General features: G+C 47.4%; 1 protein-coding gene across 1 annotated transcript in view; it reads left to right on the top strand.

The window, feature by feature from the left end:
- The window catches only part of ACER1 (alkaline ceramidase 1), a 47,413-nt gene that overhangs the window by 10,745 nt on the left and 12,693 nt on the right, over positions 1 to 23,975 (top strand). The window contains exons 2-3 of the mRNA XM_060232651.1: positions 254 to 356; positions 23,602 to 23,716. Coding sequence (XP_060088634.1) covers positions 254 to 356; positions 23,602 to 23,716 — 218 coding nt within the window. The remainder of the gene's footprint in view (positions 1 to 253; positions 357 to 23,601; positions 23,717 to 23,975) is intronic.

The following is a 23,975-nucleotide window of genomic DNA, read 5'->3' as shown; positions in this document are numbered from 1 at the left end:
ATCCAACATGGTTTCTCTTATCTTCTTATGTTCACTTCTCCGAACGGTCACAGTTCCCCGGCAGGGGTTACCAGAAGTCGGCATGAGTTCCAGGCAAGCATGCATGCAAAATACAAAAAATACCCAAAAAAGAAAAAGGAAGGGAGGTGGGAGATGGGAGATCTTGACAGACAGGTTCCCCTTTAATCTGCTTTTCAAGTAAGGTTCAACTGACTGACTGGTCTTCTCTTGTCTCTCCCCCTCCCCCCAAAAGTGGTGTCAAGATGCCAAGCATATTTGCCTACCTCAGCGCCGAAGTCGACTGGTGCGAAGGGAATTTCGAGCACTCAGAGTACATCGCTGAATACTACAACACGGTAAGATGGGGTGGGGAGATCCCCGCCGGCTTCCATTAATATGGTCTGGCTTGCGCTTGCAATACACCGCAGTGGAAATAAATACAAGTCTAACGAGTCTTGTCTTGTGCCCTGCGAGAGGAGAAACAAATCATGATAGGCTCCTGGGAATTCAAAGATGAAAGGCTGCCCGCTGCGTCTCTGGATGATATACTGTTCTGACACTGACTCCTTTTAAATAAACTTGGCTTTGGGCCAGGAACATCAGGTGCACTGGGGATCCTCCTATCACTCCTGCTACAGAGATGCAACAGGATAATTTGTCTCAAATGCCCATAGCATCTCAGCCTGAGTCTCTGCTTTGCCTCTTTCAGTGATTCTCTGCTGTGGACCAGTCATATGCACAATTTGTACACACAGGGGATTGCTGAATCATTCAGTCACTCAGATAAAAGAACCGTCTGTCCAAAGAGTTGGTGTCTGTTGCTTCTCTGCACAAGTCACTGCCCTAGCATTCTTCCTCCCACTGACTCTCTGCTATTGAATTAGATTGTTCAATCACTCCTGATGCCGAGATGCAGAGGAATTGTCTGCCCTCAAAGGGAGCCATCCACTGCATCTCTGAATGAGTCAATGCCCCAGACTTTTTTTGCTTAATGTTACTCTGATAATATGCAACATTTCTGCACGCTGAATGTAATCAGATCATTCAGCCCCTGCCAATGAAGAGATGCAGCCAAACTACTTGCCTTCCAAGGAGGCTTCCTGTCGCATCTCTGCCCAATCGACTGTTCTGACTTTGCTTTCTCCCAATGCCCTTCTGATGCTGGCTAGCAATTTAGTCTTAGTACACAATGCCACTGGGTCATTCAATCACTCTTGATGCATGCACCCAGCAGAATTTACCTGCTTCACAGAGGAGGCTGCCTGTTGTATCGCTGAAGGAATCACTGCTCTTCCCATCAGATGTCTCTTGCAGAAAGATGGGTATGGGTTTCTTTGAAAAAGAGACAATTCTTATTGTTACAGTCTTGAACATAATATAGCTTGAGCTTATTTTAATTCCGACAAAAAGCTATAAAAATATAATTTAAGCATTCTCTGTGTATGTGTATATCTCAGGAGATACTCTGTGGGGTGGGTGGGTAGGCTGGGTACCACTGCTTTCAAAAACAAGGGCTGGGGCCTGAGCCTCTGCAAGAGACTCCCATTCAAATTAAGCCCAGATTGACATAGTGAAACTCTGCACAAACTCAGAGGCAATGTTATTTTTGCCTCTCGCTGTAGTGGGTTGGTCCTGATGCTAAGTCATGTCAACCAAACCCAGGATCTGGAGCCAAACTTTAGGGAGTTCTCATTTCGTTCTAGTTTTTCGGGGAAAAGAAGGTCCTCTGTTTATGCTCAGAGGCACTGACTTCTGCAATGATTACTCTCCTTGGCCCAAGATTAGCTTCCCAGTATTCTATAGGATTTGTGATTGTCAGGGTGTTTGCACATTCTATGCCCAAAGTAATCTGTGGGATCTGCTCCAATTCCGCAGGGCCTGTAAAACAGAGCTCTTTCGCCAGGCTTTCAGCTGAGGCAGTGGACGTCACTTGTTACCTTCATTCCATCCCAGTTCTATAAGCTCTGCTGGACCTGGACAAGAGGCCATGTCTGTGAGGCAGAACCTGCCATTTTAGTCTCTATGGTCACTCTGTTGTTTTAGATTTCATATATTTTAAATTGGTCTTTGATTGTTTTTACTGTTGATTGTTTTTATGATGTAACCCACCCTGAGCCTGTTCTCCGGGAAGGGTGGGCTAAAAATCGAATAAAATAAATACATAAGGATCACTCTGCCCGACAATCAAAACGATCACTGTATGCCTGCAATAGGCACGTTTGTGGCTGTGTGGATTTAATTTCACTTCCATTAAGGAATCCAGTTCAAAGCTTTGGGGAGGGCTGGTCCCAGGGCTTATTTTTTGTAGTAGGAGCTCCTTTGCGTATTAGGCCACCCCCCCTTATTGTATTGTTTTAACTTTTTATAATAATTTATATTTGTACTTATACTGTTATTGATTTTATCTGTTATCATGATATCATGATTGCGTATCATGTCCTGTAAGCCGCCCTGAGCCTGCCTTGGCGGGGAGGGTGGGGTATAAATAAAAATTTACTTACTTACTTATGTAGCCAATCCTCCTGGAGCTTACAATAGGCCCTGTACTAAGAGCACTGTAAGCTCTTGGAGGATTGGCTACATCAGGGGTGTGTGACCTAATATGCAAAGGAGTTCCGGCTACAAAGAAAGCCCTGGCTGCTCCTTTCTCGTGTTGGAGACTTACAATTTTGCCCTTTCCATCAGCATTCATACACAATTGGTGGCACAGACCTGCATATTCCTACCCCATCTATTCTTGCTCTGCGATTTAGTTCTTCTGCGATCGAGATTCCCAGCTGAGGCCTCACCCGTCCCACAGATTCACGTGGGCAAATCACTTTGGCTTTGCAATAATGCTAGCATCCATTGCAAGGGATGCTGGAGGGATTGCCATTGAGATAAAGCACCCGATGCCTTCGGAACACTGAAACTGCAGCTGCCAAATGTCATCTTTATTAATAATCACACGCTGTTAGAACCTCAACCTCAAAAGCTTCTCAGCCTCAAGAAATTGCCATGGGCACATCTAGACCAAGTGCTTTCCCACATTTCATGCCTTTCATTACACCAGGCACAGCCCTGATTTCTTGTTTTCCACCAATCACTGTTGCCTTTAGGAGAAGCCTTGTTTAAATTTGTTAATGTCTCTTCAGGAAGGAGTTCCCAGAGACACTCGAAGTGCAATCTCTGTGCCGGGAATGAAGCTAGCTTTTCTCTCTATGCGTGTCTGGGATAGGGAAGTTTCCAAAAGGCTTGTTCAAATTTCCCCTTGGCTTTTGGAGTTTCAGATTAATTGCTCTTTTTTTTCTGAAAGGGGGAAAACAATGTGTTCAGGAGCCTCTCTTGGTTCATTATTTGCAGGGCTTTTTTTGTAGCGGGAACTCCTTTTAGGGTTGCCAAGTCCAATTCAAGAAATATCTGGGGACTTTGGGGGTGGAGTCAGGAGACTTTGGTGGTGGAGCCAGGAGACATGGGGGTAGAGCCAGAAGCAAGGTTGTGACAAACATAATTGAACGTCAAAGGGAGTTTTGCCCATCACTTTTAAAGGGACTGCCCACCTTTTAAATGCCTTCCTTCCATAGGAAATGGAGAGTAGGGGCACCTTCTTTTCGGGCTCATAGAATTAGACCCCCTGGTCCAATCTTTTTGAAACATGGGAAGTGTTTTGAGGAGAGGCACCAGATGCTATGCTGCAAATTTGGTGCCTCTACCTCAAAAATCAGCCCCTCTGGAGCCCCAGATACCCATGGATCAATTCTCTATTATACCCCATGGGAATCGATCTTCATAGGGTATAATTGAGTGGCCGGCAGACATTCTGATGACCCTGAACTGGGGGGAGGGCCTCCAAACTGGGGAATCCCCTGCCTCCATCTGAGGATTGGCAACCCTAACTCCTTTACATATTAGGCCACACACCCCAACATAGTCAACCCTCAAAGAGCTTGCAGGGCTCTTCTTACAGGGCCTACTGGAAGCTCCAGGACGATTGGCTACAGCAGGGGGGCGGGACCTAGTATGCAAAGGAGTTCCTGCTGCAAAAAAAAAAACCCTGATTATTTATATTTGCATATATTGTCCAGGTGCAGATTGCTGCACAGTTCTTTGAATTCCTTTGCATCTCTCCCCCCTCCCCCCCCCGCCCCAATTACAGACGTTAATGCACGCTTTGATAAAAATTCCATCTCGGTGTGATTCAACCAAGGCTTCTTTTTTCATGGAAAAAGTGGTGCTGGAACTCACAAGAGGGAAATAAAGGAGAAACACATGGGTGTTTTTTAAAAAAAAAAATATCTTATTTTAATGGGCTATGGACTTACCTCTACTTTAAAGCAGTTACCAAATGTAGACAGCCCACCGACTTCCTCAGTTCTTTTTCGGGTCTTGCTTTTGGTACCTGTCGCTGACCGCTGACCTCAAAGCCACTGCGTTTTAATATACTTTGTTGGACAAAGACTGTCATATTCCCCTGGTGCCCCTCATGAACTTTCAGACATTTTTTTCATACTTTTGTTTCCACTAAGAGGTTCCAGGACTCTGTTGCAGCACATTCCCCCAGGGGGAAAAAACCCTGGATTCAACATACTGTTCTGTTTTCATCTGGTTTATCCAGGGCTTTTTTTTGTTGTTGTTACAGGAACTCATTTGCATATTAGGCTACACCCCCATGATGTAGCCCATCCTCCTGGAGCTTACTGTGTTCTTCTTACAGGGCCTACTGTAAGCTCTTGGATGATTGGCTACTTTGGGGGGGGAGGGGGTGGCCTAATATGCAAAGGAGTTCCTGCTATGAAAAAAGCCCTGGGTTTACCAAAGTGCTGCAGCGCATCGGGCGCAACTGCAGAACGCCATTCAAAGAGACTCTTGATGCTGCTGTTATGCGTTCACACATGTAGCAGTAACATGGTGGGATGGCGGGAGAAATTTTAAAAGCCAGACCCTCTGGCAAACTGTGCATGCCCAGTTCCAGAATTAATTTTAGAAGTTTCCCTTTTAAAGTGGAATAAAAGGAAGACTGAAACGTTTTGGGTAAAGAAAGGAACTGAATGGAGGGAGGTGGGGTGGAAACACAGACATCCCAAGTCAAGCACATGAACCTCACCGTGTCCAATCAGTTACTTCAGCTGTTGCTGGACTAGATGGACCACTGGTTTGATCCAGCAGGGCTCTTCTTATGTTCAATATTTTGAAGTTACAGGGCTTTTGGGGGGGAGGAACACATAGGAACGCAGTTCCGGCTAGCTTTGTGTCAGGGGGTGTGGCCTAATATGCAAATGAGTCCCTGCTAGGCTTTTTTGTAGAGAAAGTCTTATGTGAAACAATGGTGCCATTGGGGAGTGTGGCCTAATATGCAAATGAGTTCCTGCTAGGCTTTTTTGTAGAGAAAGTCTTTTGTGAAACAACGGCGACATCAGAGGTGTGGCCTAATATGCAAATGAGTTCCTGCTGGGGGTTTTCTACCAAAAAAAGCCCGGTTTTGAACCACTGAAGATGTTTTATGGGGCAGTTGTATTTTTCAAGTCTATCTTTTAACAAAAAGAATAAACACCCTCTTGGGCTTTTAAATCGGCAGAAGATGAGTACTGGCAGAGGATAAACAAAGAGAGCGTACATAGGGCATGGAAATGCCTTCAGTAATGTGTACCAGAGGGCAGAGGGACACGGGCAGGAATCTTTGGAATCAGAGTCTCCAATATTTCATAGATGCCATGTAACCATGAGCTTCTGTGAGCTGGCATGGTGTAGTGGATAGAGAGTCGGACAGAGAGACCCAAGTTTGAATCCCCATTTCTACCATAGAAGCTCACTGGGTGACTCTGGGCCCACCCCGAACGTTGAGCCTGCCCCACTTTCCCAGGGATGTTTCTGTATGAAAATGGAGGAGGAAGAGAAGACCATGTTCAAAGCCACTTTTAAGTCCCAACTGGGGAGAAAACTGGGATATTAAGAAAAAAAAAGCTGGGCTTTTTTTGTAGCAGGAACTCCTTTGCATATTAGGCCACACACCCCTGATGTAGCCAATCCTCCAAGAACTTACAGGGCTCTTAGTACAGGGCCTACTTTAAGCTCTTGGCGGATTGGCTGCATCGGGGGGGTATGGCCTAATATGCAAAGGAGTTCCTGCTGCAAAAAAAGCCCTGATAAAGGCAAAACTTAAATGGAGATACATTCACATTTTGGTCTGGTGCTGAACAGCGCTGGCCCTGAACTGTCTGGCACCCTAGGCAAGGCTAACGTCTGGCACCCCCCTCTGCACTGATAACCCAGTCACATGGGGAGGCACCCAATCTGGCGCCCACAGAAGGCTGGCGTCCTAGGAATTTGTCCGGTGGCAGGGCTGGCCCTGATGCTGAAGACACTTTGTAATGGAGTGGTTATATTTTTCAAGTCTGTCCTTTAACAAAAAGAACAAACCCCCTTTGGAGCTGTTTGTCTATTCCATGCAGCACCGACTTCCCTTTTAATAGCTCAGCTGTGTGATGCAGTATCGTATTTAAGAGCTTCGTCTACAGCAAGCGAAGTGGCAGATTCAAATCTGCACGGCCGCTGCATTCTTACATGCTTCATTAACAAACATGTAATCAACATTCTAAGGAGCCCTGTGGCACAGACTGCAGTCCAAGCTCTGCTCAAGACCTGGGTTCAATCCCAGTGGAAGCTGGGTTCAGGTAGCCAGCTTGAGGTTGACTCAACCTTCCATCCTTCCAAGTTCGTTAAAATGAGTTCCCAGTGTAGATGACTGGGGAGCATAAGAACATAAGAGAAGCCATGTTGGATCAGGCCAACGGCCCATCAAGTTCAACACTCAGTCACACAGTGGCAAAAAATTTTATATACACACATACACTGTGGCTAATAGCCACTGATGGACCTGTGCTCCATATTTTTATCTAAACCCTTCTTGAAGGTGGCTATACTTGTGGCCGCCACCACCTCCTGTGGCAGTGAATTATAAGAACAATGCAATGACAAACCACCCCGTAAAAAAGTCTGCCACAAAAACGTCATGATGTGACATCACCCCAGGGGTAACGACTTGGTGCTTGCACAGGGGACTACCTTTACCTTTACCTTTTTAATAAACATTCTAGCTATACCTGAAGAAGCTCCCACCCTGCCACAAATTTTGATAGTCTTCACAGTACTACTGGAGTTTTTTGTACTGCTATAGACAGACTAACACAGCTGCCCATTCTGATCTATCAACATGTACCCAAACATCCTAGTGGTGTCTTGCATTAATTTGCTATGCACCAGCCAGTCCTAGAACAAGGTATCATGCTAATTGTTGCAAATAAGCCTGACCTACCGCAGCATGTACAGAGCCCCGTGGCGCAGAGTGGTAAAGCTGCAGTACTGAAGTCCAAGCTCTGCTCATGACCTGAGTTCGATCCCGGCGGAAGTTGCGTTCAGGTAGCCAGCTCATGGCTGACTCAGGTTTCCATTCTTCCGAGGTTGGTAAAATGAGTAACCAGCTTGCTGGGGGGAAAAGTGTAGATGACTGGGGAAGGCTATGGCAAATCACCCCGCAAAAAAGTCTGCCGTGAAAACATTGTGAAAGCAACGTCACCCCAGAGTCGGAAACGACTGGTGCTTGCACAGGGGACTACCTTTACCTTTTTACTGCAGCATGTGGAACGGCAGGTTGCACATTGCCTGTGCACAGGGCTTTTTTTGCAGCAGGAACTCATTTGCATATTAGGCCACACACATCTCTGATGTAGCCAATCCTCCAGGAGCTTACAGGGCTCTTAGTACAGGGCCTACTGTAAGCTCCAGGGGGGTTGGCTACATCAAGGGTGTGTGGCCTAATATGCAAAGGAGTTCCTGCTACAAAAAAAGCCCTGCCTGTGCATAAATGTACACCCTTTAGGGAATGTATTTGAGAGAAAGGGTTGAATCCTCAAGAATGACAACTTCCACACCTCATCCTAAATCTTTCCCCCGAAGCATAACAGGGTCAGGGACTTCATTTATACCCTGCCTTTCTCCCCCAGAGGATTCCCAAAGCAGCTTGCATAGGTCTCTCCTCCACTGAATCCTCATTATAGGCCTGGCGAGGTAGGTTAGGCTGAGAGCGTGTGATTGGCCCAAAGCTGTCCAGCAAGCTTCCATGACAGAGTGAAGATTTAAACCTGAGTCTCCCAGATCCTAGTCTGACAGTCTTTTTGGGGGGTGAGTTGATATTTTTATATTCATGTTTGTGTGCATGTGCATGTGTCATGTCGACCTCTGGTAACTGACCCCTACTGGGGGCACGGTCGATATTCAGAGAGGTGGCTGAATAAAGCTTGCCCCTGCCCCCGACTGCTGGTATTCCTTGGAGGTCTTCCATCTAAGTACCTGTCAGGGTCAGCCCTGCTTAGCTTCTGAGTTCTGATGAGATTGGGCTTCCCTGGGCTACTCAGGGCTACTGGGCTACTAGACCAGGGTTTCCCAAACTTTTCTTTCCAGTGGCCTGGTTATTTGTACACTTCTTCTTCGTGGCCCACTAAAATTTGGGGGTGGAGCCGGGAGAGAGGAATTATGTCATTTCCTGTGGTGTCAAGGACCAAGTGATGTCACTTCTGGGGCACACTGAACCAAAACTCCACCTTTTCCTGTGATGGCACTTCCAGGCCACTCCCCCAAACCTGCCTCTACTTTGGAGGTAAATTTATTTTCAGAAAAATCTCTCTGAAACTCATGCTGAGCCAAAATGGGGGTGGAAAGTGGGCAGTCCTCTCTTTCACCCCGGCACCTGCATGCACCTATCTGTGTATTCTTTTCCAGCTTGCAAGCACTCCTAATGCCTATGTTCAATTGCCTGCACCACCTACACACCCCTTCCTCAACAGCACTGTCCAGTGTATGCAGTTGGAAGTGCTGTTGCCATTGCCATCAGGAATACCAGCATTGTGTACCACCCACACTGGGCCATGGCAGCTGCTCTACCTCAAAATATGCTGACACATTTAGTAGGCCCTTCCTTCAGCTGCTACTACTGGAACCCTTTGGGCCAATCACACGCTCTCAGCCTAATCTACCTTGCCAGGCCTATAATGAGAATACAGTGGAGGCGAGACCTATGCAAGCTGCTTTGGGAATCCTCTGGGGGAGAAAGGCAGGGTATAAATCTTTCAACAGCCATTTTTCATACTTTTCTTTGGTTGAAACACTGGGAATTTGCTGTGAAAGGTAGCAGAGAATTGTACTGCAATTAATGAATTAATTTCAAGTTATATGAAGTTCATACAAGCTTTTTTGCAGTTATCCCAAAAAGGAGGGACTTGCAGCTTTTTACTAGCTGTGTTTCCCATGCCTTTAAAAGCAACCTGTTGTGCAGATACTTAGCCAGTGAACTACTTTCATCCTTTTTAATATCTACAGGAGGAGTTTAATTTTTTTTTAAATTTTCTTTCTTTCTTTCCCTGCAAGTGATGCTCTGTCTGTATTCTTGGTGCTGGGAGGGGGGGAAGCAACAGTGGGAGAGCTTCTAGTGCCCTGGCCCCACTGGTGAACATTCTGGTGCTTTTGGGGCATTGTATGGGGGAATTTTGGACTGGATAGTCCACTGGTCTGATCCAACACGGCTCCTCTTATGTTTATGTTCTTTCTTTCCATGTCTTTCCTTTCCTTTCCTTCCATTTCATTCTTTCCCTTTCTTCCTTTCCTTCCATTTTTACTGGATGAAACTTTTCTGTTCATCATATTGTTGTTACAGACATAGGAGCTCTGCCAATGAAATGTTGGCACTTCCAGTTGTAGCCAGGTGGCCTTCTATAAGATTTCTGTGTGAGTGAGTGAGAGTAAGAGGTGTGAGGCAGAAAGTGATTTTTTAAAAAAAAGCCTTCCTCATCATCAGATGACCCCAACCAGCAACAATTCTGCCCAGGGGTCGTTTGGTTAAAAAAAAAATAGCTACTGGAATGCCCACTCCCCACCCCTCCCGGCTGAAAAACACACACACCCCGTTCTTTGCTGCCCAGGCCTCCCACGGAAATCTCCCCAAAAGAACATACTGCAAGGCACATGAAAGCTCATACCTTGAAGAACACTTCATGGGTCTAAAGTGCCAGTGGATTCCAGCTTTTCTCTCAAACAGTGGGAGGGGGGGAGAAGGAAAGAGAGGCAGCCCAGCTTCTCTCTGCACGACACAGAGACAGGGCGGGGCTAGCTTTGCTGGGGGCTGACCTAGCTTTGGCTTTTCTTGGCTTCCCTGGTCCGGTACCAGGTCACAACCCTGCAATTGGGAAACACTGGTCTAGACTAACCACTACACCACATTACACCACATTGGCTCTCTTAGGGCAATTCTTAGGAATGGACAATCAGTGCACATGATATCACAAGCTTAAACCCCTGGAAGAAAAAAGACATTTCTTCTTTGTAGGGCATTCTAGAGGTTTGGAAATTCTATAGCAGTGTATTCGGGTCAGGGGTGTGTGGCCTGATATGCAAATGAGTTCCAAAAAAAAGCCCTGAAGACAACAAAAGGCCATTGTTCCTCATTTTATGGAGAAGAAAAGTTAGAAGTTGCAAGAGAAAATTCTTTGAAGTCTAGGAACAAAAGGTAGGTAGGTAGGTAGATGAGAGAGAGAGAGAGAGTGGATGAATGAATGAATGAATGAATGAATGAATGAATGAATGAATGGAATAAAGATACAATCATGGTGAGCGAAAACAAAACCTTTCCTGGGGAATGTAAGAACAAAAGTCCAGTAGCACCTTACAGATTAACAACATTTGTGGCAGGGTATGAGCTTTCATGAGTCACTGCTCACTTCTTCGGATACAGCTAGAATGTCTGTCCATCTGTCCTTATGAAGTAGACTGATCTCAGAATAGATGCTGAATGACAAATAGCAGGTGAATGACAATAGCGGGCATAATTGGATTAGGTGTGAGATGCAGAGGAATAATAGGCATGGCGAAATCAGTTGCAATTCAGCAGTCTCTCTTTCTCCCTTTGAAATGTGTTTGTAGGAGAATTGGTACTCTTAGGTCAGCAACTGAATATCCTGGAAGGTTAAAATGTTCCCTCCTGTCTCCTGGGGCATTTAGTCTAATAATTAAATAAGCACTGTCATTAATATCCAGTAAGGAAAGTTTGCCAAGTACAATATAACACTGAACCCATTCACCCTTATTCCCAAGGAAGATTTCCCTCCATTTCCATCCAGACTTCATAAACTATATCAAAACATCAGTTTGCTTAACCTAAAGGCACCCCACATTTGCTATTGCCATGGTTTATTGAGGCACATACACATTGCAAGAGCTCAGCTACTCAATCAAAGCAGAGTCTAGATGCTCCTTCTCGATCCTTTGCAAGGGAGAGAGGCAGTTTCCCTGGGAAACTTAGCTCAAAAAGATAGCCCTGCCAGGAAACCTGTCCCTAGCATCTCTGCTCTAAGAGAAGTAAACCTTATTAGGTACACATTGCTCCTGGAGTCTTGCAAAGCATGAGTGAAGAATATGCAAAGAGCAGGTGAGCTCTTGCATATTCTTCCCTCATGCTTTGCAAGAATCCAGGAGCAATGTATACCTAATAAGGTGAGGGAGGAAGCAGCAGATTAAAGGTAAATAAACCCTACCAGAAGTACTGTCTGAAGGAAGATTAACGCATGCGATCGGCACTACGACTTCCAAAGAAGCATCTTTCCATCCAAACTTCTTAAATCACATCCAACCTGCCACGTACCCAATCCCAAGACACCACAGATTTACCTTCCCCACCGTATCGATTGAGCTAGGTAAACTTTGCAAGAGCTCAGCTGTTCCTCGTGGCCATTCCTTTGTGCTGTGCCAGAGTTCAGTTGCAACAAAAGTCAGCTAGCAGAAGATATCAACAAAACACCAGGCGGGGGGGGCAAGACAGGGAGAAAACCACATAAAAACTTCCCGAAACAAAATGCCTTTGGGGAGTTTAGGAAGGGCAGGTGGAATAATATGAATGGGAACACAATGCAGACTCTGAGTTAATTGGTGGTGGGAAGTGCTGTTGAGCCACACCGGACTTACAGCAGCAACCTCGTAGGGGTTTCAAGGCAAGGGATGAACTGAGGCAATTTGCCATTGCCTGCTCGATATAACGACCCTGAACTTCCTTGGTGGTCTCCCATCCAAATACTAACCAGGGCTGACCCTGCTTAGCTTCTAAGCTTTGATGAGATCAGCCTAGCCTGGGCCATCCAGGTCAGCGCTGAGTGAATAATGCTGCATTTACGGCACTGACTTTTGGCATGAAGCAAAGGGTGGGGTTTTATGGGCAAGACGGCGGGAGTGGAATGGCAGGCAGGCAGGCAGGATTCTTAGCCACGGGCTTTTTCAGAGAGAAGAGCCCTCAGCTACCACCCCACACATTAAACGACCCCTCCAGTGGATTGTGCCACAATCTACAACAGGGGGACCCCAACACGGTGCCCATGGCTGTCTTGACCCTCGAAAAGAAGCAGGGGGTGGGGGGAGAAGAGTGCCTCAGCCCACCATATGCAGTGGGCCAGATCAGGATCGGGTTCCTTGTTTGTTTTTCCATATTTAGAAAGCCAGGAGGCCTCGATGGCCCTTAGCACAGAAAACCAGCTATTCTGGACCAACCTTCTCTTTTGCCAGATGGCGTTTGCCCCATGGCAAGGGCTCAGTATTCAATGTGATGGGGGAATGAAGGACCAAGATTTTCCTGATGCCAGGCAGCAGATCTAAATCATTTTAATTCCACTTGGCAGGACAACTCCACGAAGACTCTGAGAAGTTTCAGGTTGTGATGTTTGAAATACCCGTTCCCTCCCCAGCTTGGTTTGATGCAACAGTCTCCTCAACGCTTTACCTGCCATCTAGCAAAGATGGATGTTGCAATCCAGCAAAGATGGGGATCAGGCCAGGTATTAGTGGGCTTCCCAGGGCTCATTTTGTAGCAGGAGCTCCTTTGCATATTAGGCCACACACCCCTGATGTAGCCAATCCTCCAAGAGCTTACAGGGCTCTTAGTACAGGACCTACTATCAGCTCCAAGAGAATTGTGGCCTAATATGCTCCTGCTACAAAATGAGCCTTGGCTTCCACTAATACCAGGGCTTGATCGTAGGCTTTGGGTCTGCATTTAAAATAGCTGCCAGGGCCTGTCTGACGCTGCTGGGTATCGCAGTGGGAGGGGGGAGGGGGATGAAGAGCATTTTAAAGATCTGAAACTGGGGCGGGGGGGGGGACATTCCCTAGTGCCATAGTACCCAGAAAGATCAAGCCATCCACTACAATTCTAAAAGTTAAAGCACACGCACACTCAGGTTTCAAAATGGCACTGAGTCCCAGGGATGGATTCAGGTTCACCTGTAGCACCATTCTGGGGGTAACCAATGATCCACCCCAGTACCTCTGCAGAAGAGAAGCGAGCAAGTCCAGCACATTGAATCATGCAGAGTCGCACCAGGCAGTCTCTTTCCATGGTAATTCTGCTGCCTCTGCTTCGGGAGTACTGTGTCAACCTTTGTTGAGGAACTGCACCCGCCCCAGTAGAGGATGGTTAGAAGCAGTCATGCCAGAGCAGGGACTCTTGCAGAGAAGCATCCTCCTTCCAGCCTGGGTCATCTCTCAGTCTGAGACATTCAGATCTCCCTTATTTGCAAAACACACAAACTGGCTCAAATGTAGGGTTTTTTCACGGGCCTACAGGCCAGAATGCCCATGAGCCCCTTCTCTCCCTCAAACTGCAACCCCGTCTCCCCACCCTGCAATTTCACAACTAGGCTGGGAGGAGCCCAGTGTGAGTTACTTGCACTTTTAAAAAGTCAGGTCTAAGGTTGCCAACTCCAGCTTGGGAAAATGCAGGACGTCTGGGAAGGCAGGGTTTTGAAAAGGGAAGGTAACGCGTCAAGGTTATTGCGCAGCCACATTGCCTGCCCTTCAGAGCTGCCATTTCTTACAGGGGGCTGATATACACAACCACTGATATAATTTCACATGAATTTTACATGGGTCTACGCAGGGGTGATTTCATAGGAGGACAGGTACCAGGGCTCATCAGCACAGCTCATTTGCATATGGCACACCCTCCCCGCCAAGGCATCACTGGAAGGTGAACTAAATTATGTCAGCTCAGCATCTACCTTAAAATGCTTCTGGAATTAGAACTGTGATAAAAGCTTCCTCCCATCACACTTTTAAAATTACTTTCTCTTATGTGGCCGCAGTGGTATGATGAAGATTTCCATCTGTTTGCTTTATATACTTTGGTTATTTTCCCTTTTTTTGGGGGGGGGGGGGCGGGATATGAGAAAGTTTTTCCAATCTTAGGAGTTCAGTAAAATGCTCACAGAGGGTTTGAACACTACAGCCCGGAAGCAAAGAAGTTCGGGAGTTCCACTCCTGTGACCTCCTGCCCAGAATGCGGCCTGCATGTTTAAAGGTAAGGGTGCAAGCACCAGTCTTTTCTGACTCTGGGGTGACGCTGCTTTCACAACGTTTTCACGGCAGACTTTTTACAGGGTGGCTCACCATTGCCTTCCCCAGCCATCTACACTTTCCCCCCAGCACACTGGGTACCCATTTTGCCCACCTCGGAAGGATGGAAGGCTGAGTCAACCTCGAGCTGGCCACCTGAACCCAGCTTCCGCCAGGATCCAACTCAGGCCCCGAGCAGAGCTTAGGACTGCAGTACTGCAGCTTTAACACTTTGCGCCACTAGGCTCTCTCCTGTACGTTTACACGCTTTTAAAATGTGCAAAATGCCCTTACAATATTTGGGGATTGGCTGTGCTCCCACCATTTCAGCGGTTTGTGTCCCTCAATCTCCTTTGACGCTGAAACCCAATTTTGCGTCGGTATTTCCTCCAGGGGAGCTGATCTCTGCAGTCTGGCAAGCCATGCGAAATCTGGCAGGACTCCAGGTGGCCCTTGGGGGGTACCGGTGGGAGCTGAGAGTGGAGCGTCTTCAGGCAGGGTAGGGCAGGGCAGGGCCCTCTGCCAGTCTGGGCCGTCCCGAGCGGTGCCTTCGGTGGGACTCGCAGGCTGCCAGCAGCCAAGCACCGACTCAGCAGGCAGCGCGCCTCTGGTGGGGGCAGGCAGGCGATGACTCTCAGCGGCTTTGGCGGCGCTACCAGAGCTGGCGGAGAAGCAGCCCCCCGGGTTGCCAGAGGGGGGCGCTTCACTCGACTCCCAGCCCCCCGGAAAGGGAGGCAGCCGGCGGCTGGTCGCCTGGGGCGGAGAGAACGCCTGTCCTTCCCGGAGCCGCCCGTCTTCCCAGGCTCAGAAACACCTTTTTCTCACGTCTCCCGGGCTAGCGGAGACAGAAGCCGAAGGGTTGCCAACTCCGGGTTGGGAAGTTCCTGGTGAGGTTGCCGATCCCCTGGTTTGGAAGCCCTCCCCCCGCTTCAGGGTCATCAGAAAGCGGGGGGAGGGAGGGAAACATCCGATGAGCACCCCATTATTCCTTATGGAGACCGATTCCCCATAGGGTATAATGGAAAATTGATCCACGGGTATATGGGGCTGGGGGTGGGGGGGTGGGAATGCTGTTTTTTAAGGTAGAGGTGCCAATTTTTCAGCACAGGATCCAGTTCCCTAAACTACCCTCCAAGTTTCAAAAAAGATTGGACCAGGGGGTTCAATTCTATGAGCCCCAAAAGAAGGTGCCCCTATCCTTCATTATTTCCAATGAAGGGAAGGCATTTAAAAGATGTGTGGTCCCTTTAAATGTGTGTGGTCCCTTTAAATTATGCCTGTCCCAACCTTGCTCCTGGCTCTACCTCAAGGTCTCCTGGCTCCACCCCCGAAGTCTCCTGGCTCCACCCCAACGCCCCCAGATATTTCTTGAATGGGACTTGGCAACCCTAGTTCCTGGTAGGGTTGCCAGGTCCAATTTAAGAAATATCTGGGGGACTTACGGGGTGGAGCCAGGAGACATTGAGGGTAGAGCCAGGAGCGAGGGTGTGACAAGCTTGATTGAACTCCAAAGGTGGTTTTGGGCATTTAAAGGGACTGCACATCTTTTAAATGCCTTCCCTCCATTGAAAATAATGCAGGATAGGGGCATTTTCTTTTGTGGCTCATAGAATTGGACTCCCTGGTCCAATCTCTTTGAAACTTGGGGGTTGCTTTGAAGAGAAGCACCGGATGCTATGCTGAAATTTTGGTGCCTCTAACTAAAAAAAACAACTCCTCCAGAGCCCCAGATACCTGCAGATCAGTTCTCCATTATACCCTATGGGAATTGGTCTCCATAGGGAATAATGGAGTATCCAGCTGATACCCTGACCTTTTTCAGCCTGACACAGGAAGTGGAGCCAGCCACTAAATGACTGCCATAGCTTCCCTTCAGTCGCACAGTGAAGATCCTTGTGCCTGAAGCAATGTTTGTTTAAAACGGCATAGCCAATCAAACCTCCAGGGGCCAATCAAAAGACCTGCTGAGCAAAAGCCTCGCTGGCCCCACCTCCTTTCTAAAAAAAAACTTGGGGGCACCAGGAAAGGGGTTGATGGACATTACGCTAACCATAGGCACCACGTTGTGGACTCCTGAACCCACAACTTGGCACAGCATCAGTGGCGGGAGTCACCAAGCAAGAGGAGCACAGAGGAGAGAAGGGGCTCAGTTGCAAGCAGCGACAATTCTGTCGGCCAGAGCCCAATGAGATTTCCCCCTTTTAGCCAGCTGTTAGCCAGCTGCCCCTCAGTCCTGGTTAAAGATGCCTGAACTGGAACCCCCTGCTTACATGCAAGCTACAGTAACCTTCTTGATTCCAAAGGTTTAGGGTTGGCTACCTCGACTTGGCCACTTTCAGAGCCTCCAACTTTTGCCCCACCCCAGAAAGCTTCTGAGAAGCAGCAACCCCCACAGTGGATGGGAAAGGGTACCCCTATTACGCCCCCCCCCCCGATTTTTAAAAAAGCCCCCTGACTTTTAAAGTCCTGGCTATGCCCCTGAGCCACCCTGCAAATCAGAGTTAAAACTGACTCAAGCTATATTTGGATTTTAAGAGCCCCATGGCTCAGAGTGGTAAAACTGCAGAACTGCAGTCAGAGCCCTCTGCTCACGACCCGAGTTCGATCCCAGCAGAAGCTGGTTCAGGTAGCCGGCTCCAGGTTGACTCAGCCTTCCATCCTTCCGAGGTCGGTAAAATGAGTACCCAGTTTGCTGGGGGGAAATGTAGATGACTGGGGAAGGCAATGGCAAACCACCCCGCAAAAAGTCTGCCGTGAAAACGTTGTGAAAGCAACGTTACCCCAGAGTCGGAAATGACTGGTGCTTGCACAGGGGACTACCTTTACCTTTATATTTGGATTTTAAACCATGTCAAAAGTGCCCATCCTATCATACAGGAATTTGGGACTGTATTTCTGGTTATTTCAGGACTGTATTTCTGGTTCAGTGACATAACTACCGGTGTGGGGTTGTTGTTTTTTTAATTCTGTGAATTCCTGACACTCAGATGTGAATTTTTCTTGAAGTCCTTCTGAACCAGCTATTGTAGAAATGCGCCCCCACGTGGCACAGAATAAGGAATTTCTGCTTGTTCACGAAACTGAGGATGTCAGAAGCCCCCTGCTGGATCAGACCAAGGAACGACCTAGTCCAGCATCCTGTTTCCCATAGGAAGCTAGTCAAAATGCCCCCCCAGAAAAGCCCACAAGCAGGGCGTTGAAGGCAACAGCAGCTGCTTTTTCCAGGTAGACTGTCTCTACACCTGGAAGATGGATTCAGGTGGGTAGCGGTGTTGGTCTGGAACAGCAGAATAAAGTTTGAGTCCAGTGGCACCTTTAAAGGCCGACAAATATTCAAGATATTTTGTGTGCACGCATGCTTCTTCAGATACATTGAAATGGAAGTTACCAATCTATACATATAGGCAGAGGGTAAGCAGCAAACTAGCAAATTGCCAGGATTGGGCGGTTCATCAAAGGTGGTGGTGGTGGTGGTAGTAGTAGAAGAAGCAGCAGCAGCAGCTTAGTTTATATTACATTATATTATATTACAGGGGTGGCCAACGGTAGCTCTCCAGATGTTTTTTGCCTACAGCTCCCATCAGCCCCAGCCATTGGCGATGCTGGCTGGGGCTGATGGGAGTTGTAGGCAAAAAAACATCTGGAGAGCTACCGTTGGCCACCCCTGTTATATTACATTCTACTATCCATTACATTACTATCTATTATTCCAGTCTACTATTCCAAATGAATAAGAGGATGCAGCCGTTCTGGAAGATTGGAGAGAATACAGTTTCAGGAATGAATTATATTAGCATATTTAGTAGGATAAGAAACCAGTATCCCTGTTAAGTCCAGAGGGGCTCCATTGTTCTGAGTGTTATAGTAACTTGTAACTCAGCAGTTTCCCTTTCTAGTCTGTTCTTGAAGTTCCTTTGCAATAAAACCAGGGCTTTTTTGAGCAGGAACACACAAGTACACAGTTCTGGCCAACTTGGGGTCAGGGGTGTGGCCTAATGTACAAATGAGCTCCTGCTGGGCTTTCTCTACACAAAAGCCCTGTGTGGAACAATGGTGGTCAGGGGGTGTGGCCTAATATGCAAATGAGTTCCTGCTGGGCTTTTTCTACCAAAAAAAGCCCTGGATAAAACAGCTATTTGGAGATCGCCAACTGAATGTCCTAGAAGGTTGTTCTCCTACAGGTTTCTCAGTCTTGTGATTCTTGATGTCAGATTTGCGTCCATTTATCCTTTGGCGTAAGGTGTGTCCTTCCTGTCCTATATAGAGAACCATAGGGCATGGTTGGTATTTAATGGCACAATGTTAGAAGATGAGCAAGGGAATAAGCCTGAGATGGTGAAGTAGGCCCAGTGATTGTGTTGTCTGGGTGTATGTGGCAGCAAAGTTGGCATATGGTTTTACTGCAAGCTCTGATACCATTGTCCATGTTTTTACTGTGAGCATTGGTACCAGTGTCCGTGTTCAAATTAGATGTTGTATTGTTGTGGGTGAGAAGCTGTTCAGGCTCTCTGTGTGCAAGAAAAGGGCTGCTCTCTCCCCCGCCCCACCCCAGTGCTTGTGAAAGAGAACTGTCATTGTACCGTAGAGGCTGTAGTAGGCAATACTCCCTTTAAGCTGTGGAGTCTGGTGAGCAAAAATTCTGCTTTAGAAGCTACTGGCATTAAAGTAGTGAGCTACTGTATAAATTAGTTTGCTCGAGGGCCATTTTTCCTGAGCTAAGGCAAAAATGTGTGAGTTGGAAGCTTAAAAACTGCGAGCTAGCTCACACTCACTCAGCTTAGAGGGAACATTGGCTGTAAAATAGTTCGGAATGGTAGACTGGAATGTATTTCTCTGGTCTGGAGACACACACTGCACGGCTAATCACTCCAAACAAATGGTGACCCTATAAACTAAGCTTGTTCCAGTTTGTGCCTTGCATCTATTAAACACCATTATTATACTTATGTTAATTTGTTGCTCACTCTCTACATTTGTGTACGGACTGGCAATTTCCATTTCAATGTACCTGAAGAAGCGTGGGTGCACATGACAATTTATATCTTGAAGAAGAAGAGCTGGTTTTACACCCCACCCTTCACTACCCAAAGGAGTCTCAGAGCAGCTCACAATCAGCTTCCTCTCCCCACAGCAGACACCCTGTGAGGTAGGTGGGGCTGAGAGAGACAGAACTCTGACCCAGGGCTATTTTTGTAGCAGGAACTCCTTTGCATATTAGGCCACCCCCCAATGTAGCTAGTCCTCCAAGAGCTTACAGTAGCCATGTAATAAGAGCCCTGTAAGCTCTTGAAGGACTGGCTACATGAGAGGGGTGTGGCCTAGTATGCAGAGGAGTTCCTGCTACAAAAAAAAAAAGCCCTGGTCTAACCCAACATCATCCAGCTGGCTGCATGTGGAGGAGGAGAGGGGAATCAAAGCTGGTTCTCCAGATGAGAGTCCACTGCTCTTAACCACTACACCAAACTGACTAATGAATAAGTCTCGAATAAGACTCTGTTGGTCTTAAAGGTGCCACTGGACTTGAAGTTTGTTCTGCACATAGATGTTCCATTCAGCCACTTTGGCTAACACCCCTGGATGGCTTCCTCCTTTGTGACTGCAGCTAAATCCCTTTTTTACTAAGCACTTGAGCTTTTTTGGTAGCAGGGACTCCTTTGCATATTAGGCCACACACTCCCTGATGTAGCCAATCCTCTTGGAGCTTACAGTAGGCCCTGTACTAAGAGCCCTGTAAGCTCCTGAAGGATTGGCTACATCAGGGGTGTTTGACCTAATATGCAAAGGAGTCCCTGCTACAAACCACGCCCCCCCCCGCCCCGCTAAGCACCTTCATCACCTGTGCCACATTTCAAATCCCAAATCTTCTTTTAAAGATTATGTTGCATCTGCTGACAGTTTGGATGGTTCAGCTTCCCAATGATACCTATGGTTAACTTTTGAACAGAGAGCCAGAGGTCCCGATGCTTGTGAGTGAGCATTGGGGAGGGGATCTTTGACCCCCCCCCCCCCACGCCCTGGTGTATCTGAAAGGCTAAGGTGTCTCAGTGGCAAGGAAAGGGGATTCAGCTTGCATTCAGAAGCACGCATCATGCAATAGTGAGGAGAGGGTTTCTCAAGAGCAGGGGTGGCCAAACTGTGGCTCTTTCACACATATTGTGTGGCTCTCGAAGCCCTCACCACCTTGAAGAAGGCATTTGTTTCTTTAATCACTTCCCCAAGCCAAGCCAGCCAATGGCTTGGAGAATGCATTTAAAGTTGCTTTCTTTCCACCTCTTCCCCTCCCTCCCCCTCATCTATTTGCATGTCTGTCTTCCTTCCTTCCTTCCTTCCTTCCTTCCTTCCTTCCTTCCTTCCTTCCTTCCTTCCTTCAAACATCTGACGTTCATGTCTTGCAGCTCTCAAACATCTGATGTTTATTCTATGTGGCTCTTGCAGTAAGCAAGTTTGGCCACTCGTGGTCTAGAGCATGTGCAGAGTGCTGTAACTCCCAGCTGAGTCATGACTATATCTCAAAGCACCTGAGATCAGGGGCTTCCCTGACCAGGAGGTGTCGTGTTTATGCAGGGGGTGAACATCTGGTGCCATGGAAGCTTGTTGTGAGAATAAAACAGAGGAAAGGAGAATAGGGTTGCCAAGTCTAACTCAGAAAATACCTGAGGACTTTGAAGATGGGGCCAGGAAACTTTGGGGGTGGAGCCAGGAGACTTTCCCATTCTCTGAAATAAATAAATAAAAATACAGCAGTGCAGTTCTCCTGAATAGTCTTCATTTTGTCATCCCCCAGCCACTGGCTGCACTTCCACACACATACAACAGCCAAAATAAATACAGTTGTAAAGCACATATTTTGTAGCCTCACTGGGGCAATTTACTCACCGTGGGCATTGTTGATTGCTCTATACTCAACCCAGTTCGTCAGACTAACACCAGGAAACCAGGTTACTACTTTAGTGCGCAACCAGCTTCTTAAGGGACTGTACATAAGAACATAAGAGAAACCATGTTGGATCAGACCAATGGCCCATCCAGACAAACACTCTGTATCACACAGTGGCCAAAAATTTATATATATAAGTAAGTAAATAAGTAAGTAAATTTTTATTTATACCCCGCCCTCCCTGCCGAAGCAGGCTCAGGGCGGCTTACACACACACACACACACTGTGACTAATAGCCACTGATGGACCTCTGCTCCATATTTCTATCTAACCCCCTCTTGAAGCTGGCTATGCTTGTAGCCGCCACCACCTCCTGTGGCAGTGAATTTCACATGTTAATCACCCTTTGGGTGAAGAAGTACCTCCTTTTATCCGTTCTAACCCGACTGCTCAGCAATTTCATTGAATGCTCACGAGTTCTTGTATTGTGAGAAAGGGAGAAAAGTACTTCTTTCTCTGCCTTCTCCATCCCATGCATAATCTTGTAAACCTCTATCATGTCACCCCCCAGTTGACGTTTCTCCAAGCTAAAGAGCCTCAAGCGTTTTAACCTTTCTTCACAGGGAAAGTGTTCCAAACCTGTAATCATTCTAGTTGCCCTTTTCTGCACTTTTTCCAATGCTATAATATCCTTTTTGAGGTGCGGTGACCAGAATTGCAAACAGTATTCCAAATGAGACCGCACCATCGATTTATCCAGGGGCATTATGACACTGGCTGATTTGTTTTCAATTCCCTTCCTAATAATACCGAGCATGGCGTTGGCCTTTTTTATTGCAATCGCACACTGTCTTGACATTTTCAGTGAGTTATCTACCACGACCCCAAGATCTCTCTCTTGGTCAGTTTCTGCCAGTTCACACCCCATCAACTTGTATTTGCAGCTGGGATTTTTGGCCCCAATGTGCATTACTTTGCACTTGGCCACATTGAACCTCATCTGCCACGTTGACGCCCATTCACCCAGCCTCAACAGATCTCTTTGGAGTTCCTCACAGTCCTCTCTGGTTCTTACCACCCTGAACAATTTAGTGTCATCTGCAAACTTGGCCACTTCACTGCTTACTCTCAACTCCAAATCATTTATGAACAAGTTAAAGAGCATGGGACCCAGTACTGAGCCCTGCGGCACTCCACTGCTTACCGTCCTCCGCTGCGAAGACTGCCCATTTATACTCACTGTAAAACAAACAGAGGTTCTGGCTCCTTCCCTTCCCTTTCAACAGGCACGTTATTCTGCAGGTTCACCCCGCCCCCATTCAACCTGGCTCGAGATTTAAAGGCACACACACCTTTCTAAAAGCAAATTGTTCCCAAGCATCTTCTTAAGCCTTCGGAGATTTGAAGGCACATGGAGGTTGTTGGGACGGGGCTTCCCCTCGCCGGTCAGCTGACTGGGGGTAGGAAAGAGCCTGCCAAACCGGGAGATTCCCCCGCTAGGACCTGAGGATTGGCAAGCCTAGGAGAATGATGGAAACAGCCTGATGGAATGATGGAAACCCTGGGAAGAAAGAAGGGGCACAAATGAAATAAGTAAACACAGAACACAAACGATCTGCACCTTTCACTTTGGAACATGAGTTCGGCTTAAGAGCAGAAACTAGGGTTGCCAATCCCCAGATGGGGGCAGGGGATCCCCCGGTTTGGAGGCCCTTCCCCCACTTCAGCGTCATCAGAAAAGGGGGGGGCAGGGAAGGAAATTACTGCTGGCAACTCCATTATTCCCTGTGGAGAATGATTCCCATAGGGTATAATGGAGAATTGATCTACGAATATCTGGGGCTCTTGGGGAGGGCTATGTTTTGAGGTAGAGGCACCAAATTTGCAGCATACCATCTAATCCCTCTCCTCAAAAGACCCTCCAAGTTTCAAAAAGATTGGACTAGTGGGTCCAATTCTATGAGCCAAAGAAGGTACCCCTATCCATTATTTCCAATAGAGGGAAGGCATTTAAAAGGTGTGCGGTCCCTTTCAATGTTATGGCCAGAACTCCCTTTGGAGTTCAATTATGCTGGACACAACCTTGCTTATGGCTGAACCCCTAATAGCTCCTGACTCCACCCCAAAGTCTCCTGGCTCCACCCCCAAAGTCCCCAGATATTTCTTGAATTGGACTTGGCAACCCTAACGGAAACAGACTGCATGTGCCCCTTCTTTGGGCCTTTTTAAGGGGCAGATGTGGGACACACAATACTGCGCTGGATTAACCATTGGTTGAATGACAACAATAGTTCCAGCTCTCCATTTGCCCCTTTCTCTCCAGATCAGCAACATCATTTTCTTCATCATGACACCTTTCGTGATAATGCTGAACTTCGACTACATGAAATATCGGCCTATCCCCGTCCGCAGCCTTGCCGTCCTGGTGGCGATGATCGGTAGGTGAGAGGGAAATGAAAAACCTGCCCTCGGTTGGGAATGGCTTCCTGTGATGTAGGAGGTAATCCAACTCTGGAAGAAATCCCTGACGCCGAGAAAAGGGATGAAGGATAAATGCTTGAGGTGACTTTTGAAATCTGCAGCAAAAAAAAGCAAGTGGGAGGGAGTTCCGGGGACTCACTCCCCTTGTTAACCAAACTGGCTGTGTCACGAGCTGAGGCTAGGTCAGGCGAAGTCCAGGGGCAGTCCAAGGTCTGT

This window comes from Heteronotia binoei, chromosome 2 (genome assembly GCF_032191835.1).
Source record: "Heteronotia binoei isolate CCM8104 ecotype False Entrance Well chromosome 2, APGP_CSIRO_Hbin_v1, whole genome shotgun sequence".
NCBI classification, from domain to species: domain Eukaryota; kingdom Metazoa; phylum Chordata; class Lepidosauria; order Squamata; family Gekkonidae; genus Heteronotia; species Heteronotia binoei.
This window is presented reverse-complemented; position numbering and strand designations above follow the sequence as displayed.